A 15155-nucleotide genomic window follows, 5' to 3' on the forward strand; every position below is an offset into this window, starting at 1 on the left:
TCTCTGAGCACATTGTTAAGACTCTCCAGTAACCAGATAAGGGAAGACGCCAGGGAACCTGGGCTCAGGCACTGGGAGAACAAGAAAGACAGGAAGCAGATAGAGGGGAGTTTTAAGCCTGGGATGTACTGTAGCATGTGTGCATGTCTCTGCTCTACATGAGGATATATCTTTGAGGCTCCATACTTTGTTTGTTTCATCTTGAACAGGAAGGAGAGAGGACAAAGAGAAAACTGGAAGGAGGAGGAGAGTAAAGAAAAGAGTCGGTCTAAAGACTTAGGGGAGGAAGAAGTGGGAAGGAGGGAACTGGAAACGCGAGATGGGGAGGAAAAAAGCACATTGGTGCTAAAATTGGATATAGCATCTGAAAATAAAAGCACAAGTACAATCTGGAATTGTAAAGAATCTTTATTTTCAAACTTCTTGAAAGTGAGAGCAATAATTGTGAATTACATGTGCGAGTATTAAGAGATCAAAAGAGCTGATTATAGAAAAGAAATCTTGTGCTTCAAAATGAAAATCCACTCCACACATGATTTTATGGCATTCCCAAAATTACAGTTGGCTCAATAAAGTATCAGTCGTTCACTGACATGTATGCAACTAGGTTATTGGAGCTTTTTTTTAAAAATTTTCCCTCTATCAGAATCGCTTGCTTTTCCACTTGAGCTATGTTGGGTTAATGCCAAAAATTATTTAAAATGGTCTCTTTTTTTTTTTTTACATCCCAGTTTTCTGGAACTTTAACAGAATGGTTTTATGGAGAAATATTGTGTAGTTTTATAAAAGCATGATCTTGACTAGAAAGTGTAATTAATATTCAGATTAGTTGCTTGTTTCTAGTCGCATAGCATAGATTTTTTTTGTTAGGCGTTTCAGGTCACGTTCTGACATTTGGCTGAAATCTTGCAGCAAGCTGAGCAGAAGGATGTTCTGCAGAATAAAACTAGAAAAAAGGCAGAATTTGTGCAGTTTACATTAATAAAACAGTGTGTGGCAGACAGTGAATTACACTAAAGAAGAGAGAGCAGAATCAGAGCTGACTGGATATTTAATCAATCAAGATGGCGGCATATGGAAACAACCACCTTCCCTCTGTGAGCCCAGCTCAGATTTAGTCAAGACTAATCTGTAAAAGGGTTCCTACAATGATGATATTTCTAATGTTTGAATATTTACTGTTATATATTTAATGTTGACTTATCTTCCCATAATATAAATCTGTGCAAAACACATTTGATACTATTGATCTGTATGCTTTGGGAAAAAAGTAATCATAAAACACCACCATGCTGAAGGTGACCTCTAACTCAGTTTGTGGAGCATAATATCTTCTAGTTAGTTAAAGTTAAAGCTCCATTTCCAAGAAGACTTTGGTTTGTTAAAATGAAAACTGAATTATCTTCAAAGATGAGTTCCATTCCAGCCTGATTTCCAGTTTTCTTTGAGGTCTGACATGCAGTTTCCAATTGATCTTCTAGATAATTTAATACATAAAAGACAAAACGTGCCTGAAGTTCTTTGATTGACGCAGGTTTAAATTTAACAGAAGATAGAGTAATTAAAAGAATATCATCATTTATGCATATGAAGTAATGCCTCAAAGTACACAATGTCAGTTAAAAAGTTCATAGACAGACAATGCTGAGATTTATACGTTGTAATGCAGTTAATAAATCAGAAAAAAAATATTTTAAATATTCAATGTTTGCCCTGCCTATTACAGATGTCAATCTACAGAATATTTTCTAGAACTGGTAATACTGATTCCTGATTGATCAGTGTACACACTAGTAATAGAAATGGAATAAAAAACCCTGCTATCACTTTAATTCGCTGCAATTTAATTTACTGCAACAAAATTAAAGGCTGTCTTTTAACTGAATAATTTCTACTTACTCACTATAAACTATTTGGTTTGGAAATGATTTCAGTTGTTCACCCTGTCGGCACCCTCAGTGTGACGTCCCTAAAAACAGCTATGTCTGCAGAAGCAATGCCACACCAGCTAGAGTCCACTTGGAGGGCTTTTCTTTGGTCTTAAGGTTAAAGGTCCACACATATGTGGGTCCCCTCTGACGGGTTTTATAGACGGGACACTGGTAGATGTTTCTGCTTTCCTGTTTGTCCACTGGAACGGCCCTGATGAAGATGACCGGCATGGTCGGGGTGAGCTCTTTCAGACGCGCATCGACGATCAAGCCAGTCTGAAACAAACAGAGAAGGCAGAAGATGTGAGGCGAGGATGAAGGCTTGTTATCACGCCAAACAAAAACAGCTAGAAAACTGCAGGAAGTTTTAGGTCTTCCAAATACAAGGGTGAGGCGTCAATGTTGCACACAAAAAAAAAGACATCGGGATCAGATTAATTAATTTCTGATTCACTAATTCAACTCCATGCCATGAAAGGTTTGTCCAAACATGGCATGAAGAAAGCCAGTGTCCAAAACATTGGCTTTCTTTGCCACAGATTAACTTTTCTTTGGTAATTCCTGCTCTGTAATCAAGAATGTCTCTTACATATTTCACCTTTTTCCTTTCACGAATTTCCTTTCTGAAAGACTTAATTTAGGATGCAGAGTTGGCTTCTGTCTGAACAGCTTAGATTTACTTAATCTATTTTATTTCCCAGTTACTTGTATTTTTAATTATTAGCACACGGAACTTCTGTAAATGGTTTTGTCTTTTTTTTTTTTTACTAACATGCCAAACAATGATAATTTGGAGATTACTTTCACTGGATTTCATAGCAGCAATACATATGCATGTCACATTTTTAGGTCTTTATTGGTACATAAAGGTTGCATCATTTTCCTTTAAATTCAAAACCATGCACAACTTTGTTTTGGTCGGTCACAGGAAATCCTAAGGATAAATACATTGACGTCTGCAGCTGTAACTCCGCAAAGTCTGGAGAAAAAAAAAAAAAAGGGTGTGAATACTTCCACAACGTGCTTCGACTAATAGCGATTAACCCGAGCGATTTTTGACTTTGCGTTTCAGAAGGCAGCGTTGCGGCAGCCCTGGAAAAGCTGTGAGAGTTCGATTCAAAGTCAGCCTGCTCCCACAACATCCTCACTAAACACAGTGAGTCTAAGTGGTCTGTCTCATTAATTAATCCTTCCACACTTAGCGTCTGACAAACACAAGTTTCTCCATGAATGCGCAGCGACTTTCAGGAAGGAATATAAATCCCGATGACTTTGGTAAAAGCCGAGAGGACAAAGCTTTAATTGCTTCTGCAGTTGCTCTCGAACTTTAAAGATGTGTTAAATACTGTACCCCCCAAACTTCCGGGTTTGTTTGGGCCCAAATAAGTTATTTGGGCTCCTTGTGACGCACTATAAAAATTTTTAATGACCGTTTAAAAAAAAATTATATTGTCAGGTCTTCCAACATACTGACGGAGCAAAGTATTTATTACAAAGCTGAAGTACTCAGGACCAATAAAAGCGCTCCATTTACATAAATACATATTGTTCCGCAGTGTAACGCCTGCATCTTTCTGTGCAAGGTGCAGCATTCAGCTGTCTTTGATGCATAACCCCCGATGAATGAGACGCGCGGCTCATTAATATAGACGAGTAGGTTTATCATAAATCTTTGACTTTTATTGCTTCATAGAACTGTGTCCAGATGGAGTGCTGCTCGCTCTCTTCGCCAGTGGCACAGAGCCGGCCTTCGGGGCTGAGAGGAGGATGTACGCAGAGGAGAGGAGACGGCGAGTGGAGGATGTTGGAGTGCGAGCCTGGCCTGTCTCTCCGCCTGTCTATTTGAGCGCGCCTCCAACTTTAATGAAGAAAAAAAAAACACTCCTCTAAAGTGTGATCTAAGTGTTCGAGTGCACACTCTGCACATTCCCTAATTAAGAAGTCTACAGGGATACTCCTTGAAAGCTTGGTGCACATACAGTGGTTGAGTGTATGTAGATAGATGGAGTCCTGGGAAGCTGAGTAATGCACTGCACTCCAACAGCTGAACACAAGCAGGATTTAAAGCAGAAACTGGAGCCACAAAGGGAACGCTGAGACACTCCTTGGGGTTCATCCCAGAGTTAATTTACTTGACTCTGTTTAAAGGTGCATTTTGAAGTTAACTCACCTTGTGTTCCCATGTCTGTGCTGCATCATCAAAAAGTACAGTGCAGGTACTTATACTGCAATGTAACTCGTGCTTTTTACAGTCGTTGTGAAAAGAAAGTGGGCCCTATTTCAATCCTAGAGTTTCATAAATCAGAACGTAGTAGCTATGATCTGGTTTTTACCGGGTTTACCAGGTAAATGTCAGGTTCAACTTATCCTCGAGGGCACAAAAATACACCACTGATTCCATTTTGTTCTTTTTTTTTTAAACGATAACAAACAAAAGAGGAAAAACTTCATTATCAATAACTTTAAGGAATCCTTGTCTGTTTGACTTCATCAGACTCATTATTATGACTGAGTTCTGTTAAACTTTTCCTTATTGAGTTTTATAAGATTGAGGTCTGGATTTTGTCTGGATGCATTTGCAACACATTGATTATTTTCTTTCTCAGCCACTCTATTGTTTATGTGAAGCTGTGTTTGGAATCTTTCCTCTGTTGATAACTCAGTTTGGGTCAAACTTTAGCTGTCAGACTACAGAATATTTTTGTATACAGTTGGTATTTGAATCCCAGCTCCTATGTAAACAAAACAAGGAGCAACTTGATATGGACTAATCTTTTGCCCAAGAACTGAAAAGACAAGGGAAAATAATATAGAGTGATGATATTTTAGGTGATTTTCTGATGCAGTGCAGTTGTGAGAAGAAAACTGATTAACGGAAAACATACACAGGAAACCAGGGAAACAGACACTATCTGTGTTTCCATTACAATTGTGCACAAAACTTTGTCAATATTCTGCTAATGTCAAAAAACACAATGTTGTGATTGTGGTGTTTCCATTAAATAAGAGCCACGATCAAAATCACATTAATGAGTTCATGCGACACGTGAATAAAAACAGCTACTTCCTGTCGTTTCTTCTTTGTGGTTTGCACCAGTGGCAACATCAGGCTGCTGATCATGTGACTTGTGAGATGCGAAAAAATTGTTTCCATTGCAGTTCTGCAAAATAAATTAATTTTGATATGGACAAAATAAATAAATAAATCACCTCATTGCAGCGCCAAAATGTTTTTTCTTTCTTTGTAAATATAGCACAATTACGTGGTCAATGAAACGCAGCTATGGAAACTGGAAAAGTGTACAAACCAGAAGCAGAACACAACACAAAACAAAAAAATGACACAAAACTCGAGGACAGGCAGGTTTCAAAATAAATCAAGCTACAAGAGAGAAAAAACTTCTGCAACTCACATCGGGATATAGTTGCACTTAAAGTATTTAAAGTGCACAAATGCATTGTGGAAAGTTAAACAAAAGAATGAACTGAACATGCACAATTCATAAATTCATTAATAATAAATACAAAACAAAAAGTCCAATGATTTGTGGTGACTATAAATCACTCGTTAAAGAAAGTCTGTTGCTCCTTTTTCAGTTAAAAATTCAATAAAGATCAGCTGTCAAATTCTAAATAAATCAGAAACAAGACCTTTCTGAGCATCTCCTGTGCGGTACCTGTGAGTCCCACCGTGCTCCTTCCATGAACAGTCCGTGGATGTACGCTCCTTCACGAGGAGGAGAGCTGAAGTCCTCCCGGTTCTTCTTTGTGACATCACACTGCAGGCACATGCTGTCGAGAGGCCACTCGTTCCTGTCAGAAACGTAACAAAAACCAGTTATTCTGGTAAAGCTAGAGGATGTTTATTTAATATCCCGACCAACTCTACCTTCTGGCCATGGCCTGCATGATGGCAGTGAGGAAAGACTGGGGGTTGAAGAAGCCAGCCAGCCACACCGCAGGGGGTAAGATGAAGTCCGCCGACCAGGTTTCAAGCTCCTTGATCCTGGCCAGGAGGTCGTTAAACCACAGAGCCAAACCGGACATGGAGGGATACGCTCTTCTGGTCCAGCTGTCTGGCACAGCGTCCAGGAAGATGGCGTCCTGTAGATTCTCCATTTCGCTGGTCATGGTTAGCTCTCCCTGATCGGTGAACAGCACAAGACAGAGATGAGCTAAAATCTTTCACTTTTGTTTTTAAAAAGACAGAAAACACCTGTAGAAGGATACATCAACTAGGCACTAGTTAGTTCTGCTCAAAACCAGAACAGTGTTGATATTGACCCGTCCGATGAAGCTCAAGGTCCAACAATGTTCCCTCGTATTTTTGAGACATTGGCGTTTTGTTGCCTCAACATCCATATCATCAAGATGTGAAAAATGTAGGATTTAAATGTAGCCAAACTACATTTGAATAATAATAAAAAACTTATGACGATGTTCTTTGTTCTGGGCCATACAGTTGTGTACAAATCACCAAAATATTTGTATTCTGCCTTCGCCATATGAAATGCAAATTGACAGTACAGCTAAACTCTTCCCCAATAGAGACTCTGAGAAAAGTTGACCTTTTGTCCACAGGTTTATTGAATCCAAGGAAGCGTGAAACTAAAACACACAAAAGAGGATAAATCACTTTTACATTCTTTTTATAAACATGTACATATAAGTTTAATGTAACTAAATTAAATACTGCCCCAAATGAATTAGCGAAGTAGTGCAAACTTACAATAAGCATTAAAAACTATTTAAACTCAACAAACCAGAAATTACAAACCAGAAAAAATCCTCAGCAACACAATTTGGTTCTTATGAATCAAGTCTTGATTTGTACTCTTATTTTACACAGCTTTGTGTAGAAGAACATCAATTAATCATACATGGAAGTAGGATTTAGACTTCACAGTCAAGTTTAGACTATTGTGCAATCACACAATAGGAAAATTTGAACATTCGGTGAAAGAAACCACAATAATTGGACTGATTCATCGGGGGGGCAAAAAAACAATTTACAGGAAGGAGGCCAAACACCTACAGGCCTTGAGCAGAGAAAATAATCTGGTGCTCAGCGCGAATAAAACAAATCAGATGATCATCGACTTCAGAAGGTCATGACCTGAGCACAGATTCCTGCAGCAGAGAAAGTGGATAGCATTAAGCTATCCCCCATTTGGAACACAACTGGGATGTTGAAACGGGTGAACAAAGAGGACCGTACAGAGTGGAGCTGGGAAGGTCGTTGAAATGTTCCTACACGCTCCCCTGGTTCTGTTTCACGGCAACTGCAGGAAATCTGGACATTTTCAGGGACTCTTCAAAACCTTCTCCATTAACATTTTATTAAACTGCTGCCATCAGACAAAGCATAATAAGATCAAAACTGCTACACAGAGTTCTTCCTTGAGTTGTTCACATGCCGAACTGCTGGCAAGAATATGCACTTCACATTAATTCACTTATTTTATACTGTACTTTTTTTATCTGTGTTTTCAATCATCCACTTCATGATTTTTCACTCTAAAATATCACAGATGTAAAAGAAACTTTCTCATTTGAAATCCATAAAAACAAACTAACTCTGGTTATTTACTAATTGCAAGTGGCAGAAAGTTGTATTTGTGGTTTGATGCAGCGGGAAAAGACAAGTGTTTTCATTGGAAATAAGTCTCGAAAGAGTTGAACATAAAAGATCAAGGATGAATGACACAAGGTCACCAAAAAGCTAGCCGATGCTGAAGGAAAACGCCATGATAAAATGTATGATGTGTAGCTAATGTGTGTGGCTTTCATTGGATCACTAATTTATCTCCCGTAATCCTCCCACCGTCCCGCCCAGCTCAAAAATCCTGACCAGTTATTAGCTTCCGACTGAAACAATATGTAACTGAGAAAGAGCATCAAGGCTAACACCCTGACAGCTCCTACTTATTCCACCATGCAGGCAAAACATGATTCCATTTTCTGCTACAATAGTCGGCACGACTTTTAAATCACTGAAGCAGTTTATTGAAGCTTGTAGAGCCGGGAGATCGAAGACTCATAACTCCTGAGAAACACGTTGACACATTTCCCCCCCCCGCCCGTCTTACTTTTTCTGTTCGGTGTTAACAGATGAGTCAGCCATGTATGACACATTGACACAGATGTCTCCTTGGTTTTATTCATCTCAAGCCAGATATCCCAAACTCTGGTCTTGTAGCAGTTTCCACATGGGCTTTCTGTTCATGTCTTTCTGATTTAACTTCTGTTTTTAAGTTCCTTTAACAGAGCGAGTTTAAAAATTGATGAATATAGATTAAACCTGAAACAACATGGTCACCTTATAGCCACACAAAGGTCGGCACAAAATTGAGCTTGTCATGGAAAACCCAGAGAGTTTTAATACCCCCTCGCCTCTGCTTAGATAAAACCATTCTGACCTTCAGTCCGAGGTTCAAGCCGTTGAGAGAGAGCCTGATCTCCTTGGTGAGGACGTTCATTCGCTCACACTCCTGCAGCGCCACCACTTGGTATGGAGTCCTCTCCTCGGCCTTCCCTAGCAGCTCCGCCATGTCAAACTGTTCTGGCAGCCTCTCCAAAATGTCTTCCAGGACCGAGCGCACCTGATAAGGAGGGAGAGACAAGAAAACAAAACAGAGGTGAATGTCTCTTTAAGAATTTGACAAAAAAAAAAAAAAGGGAGAGAGATGGACCGTCTGAGTCGGATAAACTCACACTTGCCAACACAGGCAGCCTGAAAGTTAGTTTCAGACAGACAATACTATAAATATTCATGAGGATATATTCTGCAGTGCCATCTTTTTTTTCAACAAATTTCAATTTCTACAGTTTAATCTCTCTACAAAATCGATGCTCACGTCATTTTTGTGGGTAAGTGAGGAAAGATAATGTCTTCGTCAACAGTTTCTGAGAACAAGCAGCGTGAGCGATCAATCAGCGGATTAGGTGCTGAACAAAGGATACGAGGTCATCATATCTATTGGAATTTTCTGTTCGAATAGCTGATTTTGGGTCTGGCAGCCAGCAAATACTCTGAATACCGAGTGGGGCTCATTGATACTCTCTGCATGGCTGTTTGTTAAGACAGGAGTTCTTCGTCTTCTCGGCGAGAAAGGTCACATCATAACACATCGACGGATGGATACACACCAGGGCTCCACAGAACATTTAGCGGTAAAATGTTTGATCCCACAGGGCCATGTGACGAAGCAAGCCAATAACTCAGCCAGTCCAGCATATCAGTCTTTGGATATATATATATATATATACATATATATATATATAAAAGAGACAGTATGGTTAAAAGAAAAATCAGTTTAATAAATAATCCAAGAGTACCGTGAGTTTGTTTTTTCACTATATACACACTGTAAAAAAGGAACAAAAATCAAATAAAAACACAAAGGAAGACTTCCCTCTCGAAAATGGATTAGAGGGAAAAATAAGCCTAACACAAACAAAGAATTATTGGTAGAGGTATAGAAATACAAAAACATATCACCGCAAAGTTACAAATGCAGCTACAAAACAAAATCTTTATGGAAGGGAAATGGAAAGTGGTAAATAAACTGACATAAGAAGATAAACAACCCAAGAGTAATTTTTGTACATTCTGAACCCATAATGGAAACCAAGACCCAGAAAAGGTCAAACAGTCTTTATCGAGCATAGTGATTAAAATAATGTGCGAGCAGGAACAGGGCCTGCTTCTTGGGGTCAACATTCAGGTCAGATTCTGCAAAAGACACAGGATGATGAGTGATGGATAAGGCAATTAGGAAGAACAGCTCAAACAGAAAGAAAAGGTTTCCCGGACTTTCCTTGACTTTCCGACTTGGACGTGCTTTGTTGGAATACATGACGTTTTAGGAGAAATAGACGGGAAAACGTCTGTTTACCAGGAATTGTTTAATAGGTCCCTTCACAATCAGGTTAGCCAGTGCAGTGATTTATGGACTGGTGTAATATGGTCCATTTTCCTCATGTTGGTCAACGCAGCAGCATTTTTAAAGAACTTATAATCTAACTTAGTCAAAACACAAGCATCCTTTTTTTCTGTGAGCTGTTTGGATAGTATAGTTTCCTTAAGTTTTGCAATAAAATTTAATTAGGCTGACTCAGTAATAGAGTTAATGTGGCTTTAAAAATTTAGATGAGTCCATATGGAGCTTTCTGGCATAATCTGCACAAAGTTAGCGAGTATGCTGATTCACACGCTTACTTTGAAGGCGTACAGTAGAAAGATAATATGGGCCATATATGAACAGCTTTAGTGTTTAAGAGCTCATTAGGCGACACAGAGTCATATATTTTGCATTTAGGAGTTTCCGTTGAAGCAGAGGTGAACTAAAACAGCCAATTTGAACCAATTTTACTGAAATCCTGCATTAGATGGAAGTTATTATTGTGGTCCATAGTGTATACTTACAAAAAAAAAAAAATCTGCTTTTGTCATTATGCCTTACAAGAACAGAGCAAGTGTGTAGGAATTAAAAGCAGTGAGATTTTGCTGTAATGCTTATGTAAGCAGCATAGCGGCGTCCATCTGGTGGAAATGCTGTCCTAATAGCATCACCTAAGCTTACTGCTCCTGAGGGATATCACTGACAGATTGGATTTCAGTGACATTTTAAGAGACCGTGTTTGGGAAGTGTTATGACAGAGCAGATATTTGACCACGTTCTTTATTAGTTTTATATTTAAGTCTGGTCCATAATTATACTGACACAGAGCGAGTGAGTCACAGCTGACAATACAGTCGCTGCATGAGATTGAGGTTCACCCGTCCCTGGGATGATTTACATTTATCAGGAGGCTTTAATGGTTCATTTAAATATTTTTTTTCTTTTCAGATTAAACAGCTTCAAATATATATTATTTTTTATAAAAAAGCAAAAACTGGGTGAACATGATTGAATTTATTGTTAATCCTCTCCACCCATCCTAAAACGTGTTCATTTAGTTCGGATGTTTCTGAACTTCACCAGGTTAAGGCTGGTTTACTTCTTGTAAGTGTTCATGACTGACTACAGCTGGTTGCTTCATGATGTATCATGAAAATTATTTGTTTGAATTCGCTGATTGGATAAACTCACATATAATACATTCTACAACTACAAAGAACATGACGGAGATCTAAGAAAGAAAACTAAAGATTTACAAGAGACGGGGACAGTCATTCAGTTTCTCGATTTGTTGATGCTTTGCTGTGGTCTGAAAAAGGGACCCAAGTCATAAGTTACAGATGAGAGAAATCTAGTTAGGATCCCAAATAGAACCTGTGTAGACTAGAGCAAGTTCACCATAAATGTTAGCTTGCAGTCTATAGACTCAATAATGAGGAAAAAGCACAAGAAACCATTAACATTTAGAAATTGTTATGGCTTTCATGCAATTACGAGTCAGAATGTATTGACCTATGAGACTGTTTTGTGTTTGATGTCAAGAATCTGAAAATACTACTATACATACGTCAGCATGAACATATATACATGCATACAAAGGTTGCAGTTATTTAAAAAAAAAAAATTTCAGTGACAAACATTTTTGCCCTTTCTGAACTTGGCTCAACTTGATGACTGCATGCGTAGATGACTGAAAGTAGAGTGGAGAGCTTTAGAGTCCTCTATCCTTGATAAAGACAAGTACTGGCTGTGGTGGAGTGAGCATCACATTACTTAAGGTTAACTTCCAACAAAATGTAAATACAAGGCAAATACGCTATACTTTGATGACTGTATAAGCAGAATAATGCAACTGACAACCAAGCAAAGACAGACATAACTTCTGTTTATGAGAGAGAAGGAAATACACTTCTGTAGAAAGGAAACAATCTGAATCTAACTGATAATTCATGTTGGAAATCAAAGAAAAATTGTCCTGTGTTAACTACTCTAATGAAGAATTATGTCTTTTTGTTTTAGTACAGGTCTTAGACTTTAAAACAAGTGCTTCTCTAACAGAAAGCTTAAGTTATGTTTAAATTTGGAGAATTCAAGTTGTCAGAAAGGCGACAGAACAGAGCCACATAGTACTAATCATACTAATTGGATTTATTTTTTCTTAGTTCGTTATTCTATCGTTTTTTTCACTATACTTGATTTGAAAAAAAAAAGTTTATTCCTGATATTCAGTTTTTTAAGCTGAATTAAAAGGCAAAATAACTAGCCGAACAGCCTCTGAGAGTTGTGACCCTATATTTTTTTGACATCTTTCTGCTCCACCTCTTACATTTGCAAATCTAAACGGGAGACGCAATTTTGGAAAATCATAACATACTGCTGGAGAATAAAATCATCATCCACTAGCAAGGATGAAAATCCTCAAAAATACAGAGGACCATCACACTATTTTACAGCTCACAGCAGCAGATGTAATGACTTCAACAAAGTGAACGGTCAGGCAACCAAGAGCCTTCTTTGTTATTATTAACAAAGTGACAGTCTCTTTACGAAGCCGCTATGCAAGTCCACGGCCTCTGTGACAGAATATTTATTTCAACTTTTACACTCAAATAAGCTTCATTTCAGGGTGGATTCAAGCAGAAAACACACCAGAAAATGTCATCACTGTACAATTCTCCCTTTGAGCTTTCCGAGGCCCCAAACAGTTGGTTTGAAAATTAGTTTCAATTCATTGTGCAGGAAGCATAGAAAATGTCACCTTCTGTCATCATCTATTTCAGATTGGGTGCTCCAGGGGTTTTGTAAGATGGTTAGCCTCACAAAAACGCAAACAGCTGACAGACTGCTGGAGGTTATCATCTTTAAATAAGGGCTACCCTTATATGCAAGTCTTTCTTTTATCCTAGACGCTCAGATTTTATTCAATGCTGAGCAGGGGCAATGAGATATGCTGAACAGGAGACAGAATTTACTATATAAAATTTTGTAATTGCACCTGTCGGCATTTACGTGGAATGTCTCAAAAAGTGTAAAAAAGGAAGGACAGGAGAAAGTGTTAAAAGAAGGAAGGACAGGCAGGAAGATGTTTTACAAACCTGATAAGGATAATAATCCAAATACATTTCAAAGCTGACCTAAAACTGCGGCTGAAAGCTGTGCATATAAAGACACCAAACAAGTCAGCAAATATTCCATCGTCGACTATGCAACAAACTTCAAGCGCAATCGTAAGTCAATTTTTCTCTCATTTCTGCATGAGATAGAGTTTCAAGGACTTTACCTTCTCCTCTCTCGTCATTCCTCCTCCCTCACCAAGCCCTCCGTCTCTGGGCTGCATCTCCAGCACGGTGCGGAAAAGCTTCTCTGACGTCTGCGTGAGGACGCCGATCTCTGCGTTGGGATGAAGGCCGTACAGGTGCGGGGACTCTGCAGGCAGCGTGTCATCGATGTACTGAGGAAGGAGAAATGAAATCAAACAGATGGTTCTGTTCTCATTTGTACAGCATGACTATTTTCTCTGTGTTTGCTTTTTTTTTGTCAGTTAAGTGTTTCGGATCATGAAACAAATGTTAATCTCAGACAAAGAACCTTAAGTAACACAAAAGAAATAGTTTTAAGATAGTAGTTTGACTTTGACTTATTAGGGGAAAGACACCATTAGCATCAGTCTGCTGTTAGGTGAAAAATATGATTTCGCTTATCATGAATCATAAGTTTGTGATGTAACAATGTTATTAATCGCTGTTTAATAACATTGCTTGGAAAGTCATATTCTCTAGCATGTTTATTGTTATATCTGTAAAATCAAGAAATGTCACGAATGTGCTAGTCTGATAGCATTAGTTTGAAAAATCTAAAATAAAAAACATCTTTAAAAAAGTGACATATGCCCTGAACTAAAGAAATTCAACAAGAGGGGAGAAATAAATCTATTGAAATCTATCAGCGTAGGATGAATTGTAGCCCCACTTTGAAGATTTTGGGACAGTGAGAGTGACTATCCAAAAGCAGAGAGAACAAGGAATAGTTAAAAAAAAAAAAAAATTACATAAACAGCATCTTGATGACTGATCCAGGAGGTCAAAAAAACCAGAACATGAAAAAAACAATAAGAAAGACAGTGGGTAAAAACTGGTGTCCATTGGAGAATTCCAAAGCAACAACACAACTGACCAAAAAAAAAAAAAATTATAATATATATATATATATATATATATATATATATATATATATATATATATATATATATATATATATATATATATATCTACATAGGTTTGTCTCACATTTGCCAAGAATTGACGAGTATCCATTTTTTTAACTTGTGCGTCCAACTGCATTAGGCATAAAACTAACAGATTGCACAAGAAGAACCTTCAAAAAATAGGGTGATGGTGACGCCATTCTATTCTATTCTATTTCTAGCTAACCAATTTTCAACACGTTAGGGTGATCTATTACAGTTGATAATAGACTGAGAGAGAATATCTGGCTCTCAGTGGCTCAATCACTCTTTGTTCAGCCAGCAGGACAATAATCCAAAGCTCACCAACTTCTGCATGGCAAAGAAAATGATCAAAATTGGAGTTCTGAGGTGGTCTATTCAAAACCCGGATTTAAGTTTTGACAGAGGCATGATCTTAGACACATTGCAAAAAACTCTTCAATGTAGCTGCATTAAAACATTGCAGAAGAGTGGACCAAGATTCCTTCAGAGTGAATGACAAAAAAAGCTAAATCAGAGGTAATCCATAAGGACTGCTGCTTTTATAGAAATTGATACTTTTTCTCCTGTTCTTACCTTTTCACAGGTCTGCACATCATCGAACAGCACAGCAAGACAACTTATTCAATAATGTGATGAGCAGCTTTTTAAATCTCATGTCTGGTTTTTCTTCAATAGAACTGCTGATGAAGGAAGAGACGAACCACAGATTTGAAGGAGTGGTATTCAAACAATTAAACTGATAACAGCAGATGACGACACAAAGAAGATGGAAATGCTGCATTTTGCATCTGCTACTCCATGATGAAAACACATGCTTCTAAACTGAGTGCAAAATAAAAGTCAAATAGAAATAAAAAAAGTGCTTATTTGGTGAGTTGCATAAAAAAAAAACAACAGTTCCTCTGATGTCAGGATGAAAGTTTTAGAAACAACCTGGCTTTTAGTACAGGATCTCTTTGTAGTCGTTTCTTTGATCTCTTTAATCCTTCCTGTCGAACCTTTACTGATAGCATGTGTTTAATGTTGAAGGAACAAAAATGTTTCAGATGGATGTGTGCGAAATTCCACCTGGATGGTTATGGTGGAAGTGAT

At 38.1% G+C, this 15155-nt stretch overlaps 1 protein-coding gene across 1 annotated transcript in view; it reads right to left on the reverse strand.

Annotated features, from left to right (window-relative positions):
* Positions 1-390: 390 nt before the first annotated feature.
* The window catches only part of dnah9 (dynein, axonemal, heavy chain 9), a 164427-nt gene continuing 149662 nt past the window's right edge, over positions 391-15155 (reverse strand). Inside the window, exons 74-78 of the mRNA XM_032575044.1 lie at positions 13116-13286; positions 8351-8533; positions 5821-6074; positions 5609-5744; positions 391-2207 (exon numbers count right to left, since the gene is read on the reverse strand). Coding sequence (XP_032430935.1) covers positions 1980-2207; positions 5609-5744; positions 5821-6074; positions 8351-8533; positions 13116-13286 — 972 coding nt within the window. The 3' untranslated portion in view covers positions 391-1979. The remainder of the gene's footprint in view (positions 2208-5608; positions 5745-5820; positions 6075-8350; positions 8534-13115; positions 13287-15155) is intronic.

Source organism: Xiphophorus hellerii, chromosome 10, assembly GCF_003331165.1.
Source record: "Xiphophorus hellerii strain 12219 chromosome 10, Xiphophorus_hellerii-4.1, whole genome shotgun sequence".
NCBI classification, from domain to species: Eukaryota; Metazoa; Chordata; class Actinopteri; order Cyprinodontiformes; family Poeciliidae; genus Xiphophorus; species Xiphophorus hellerii.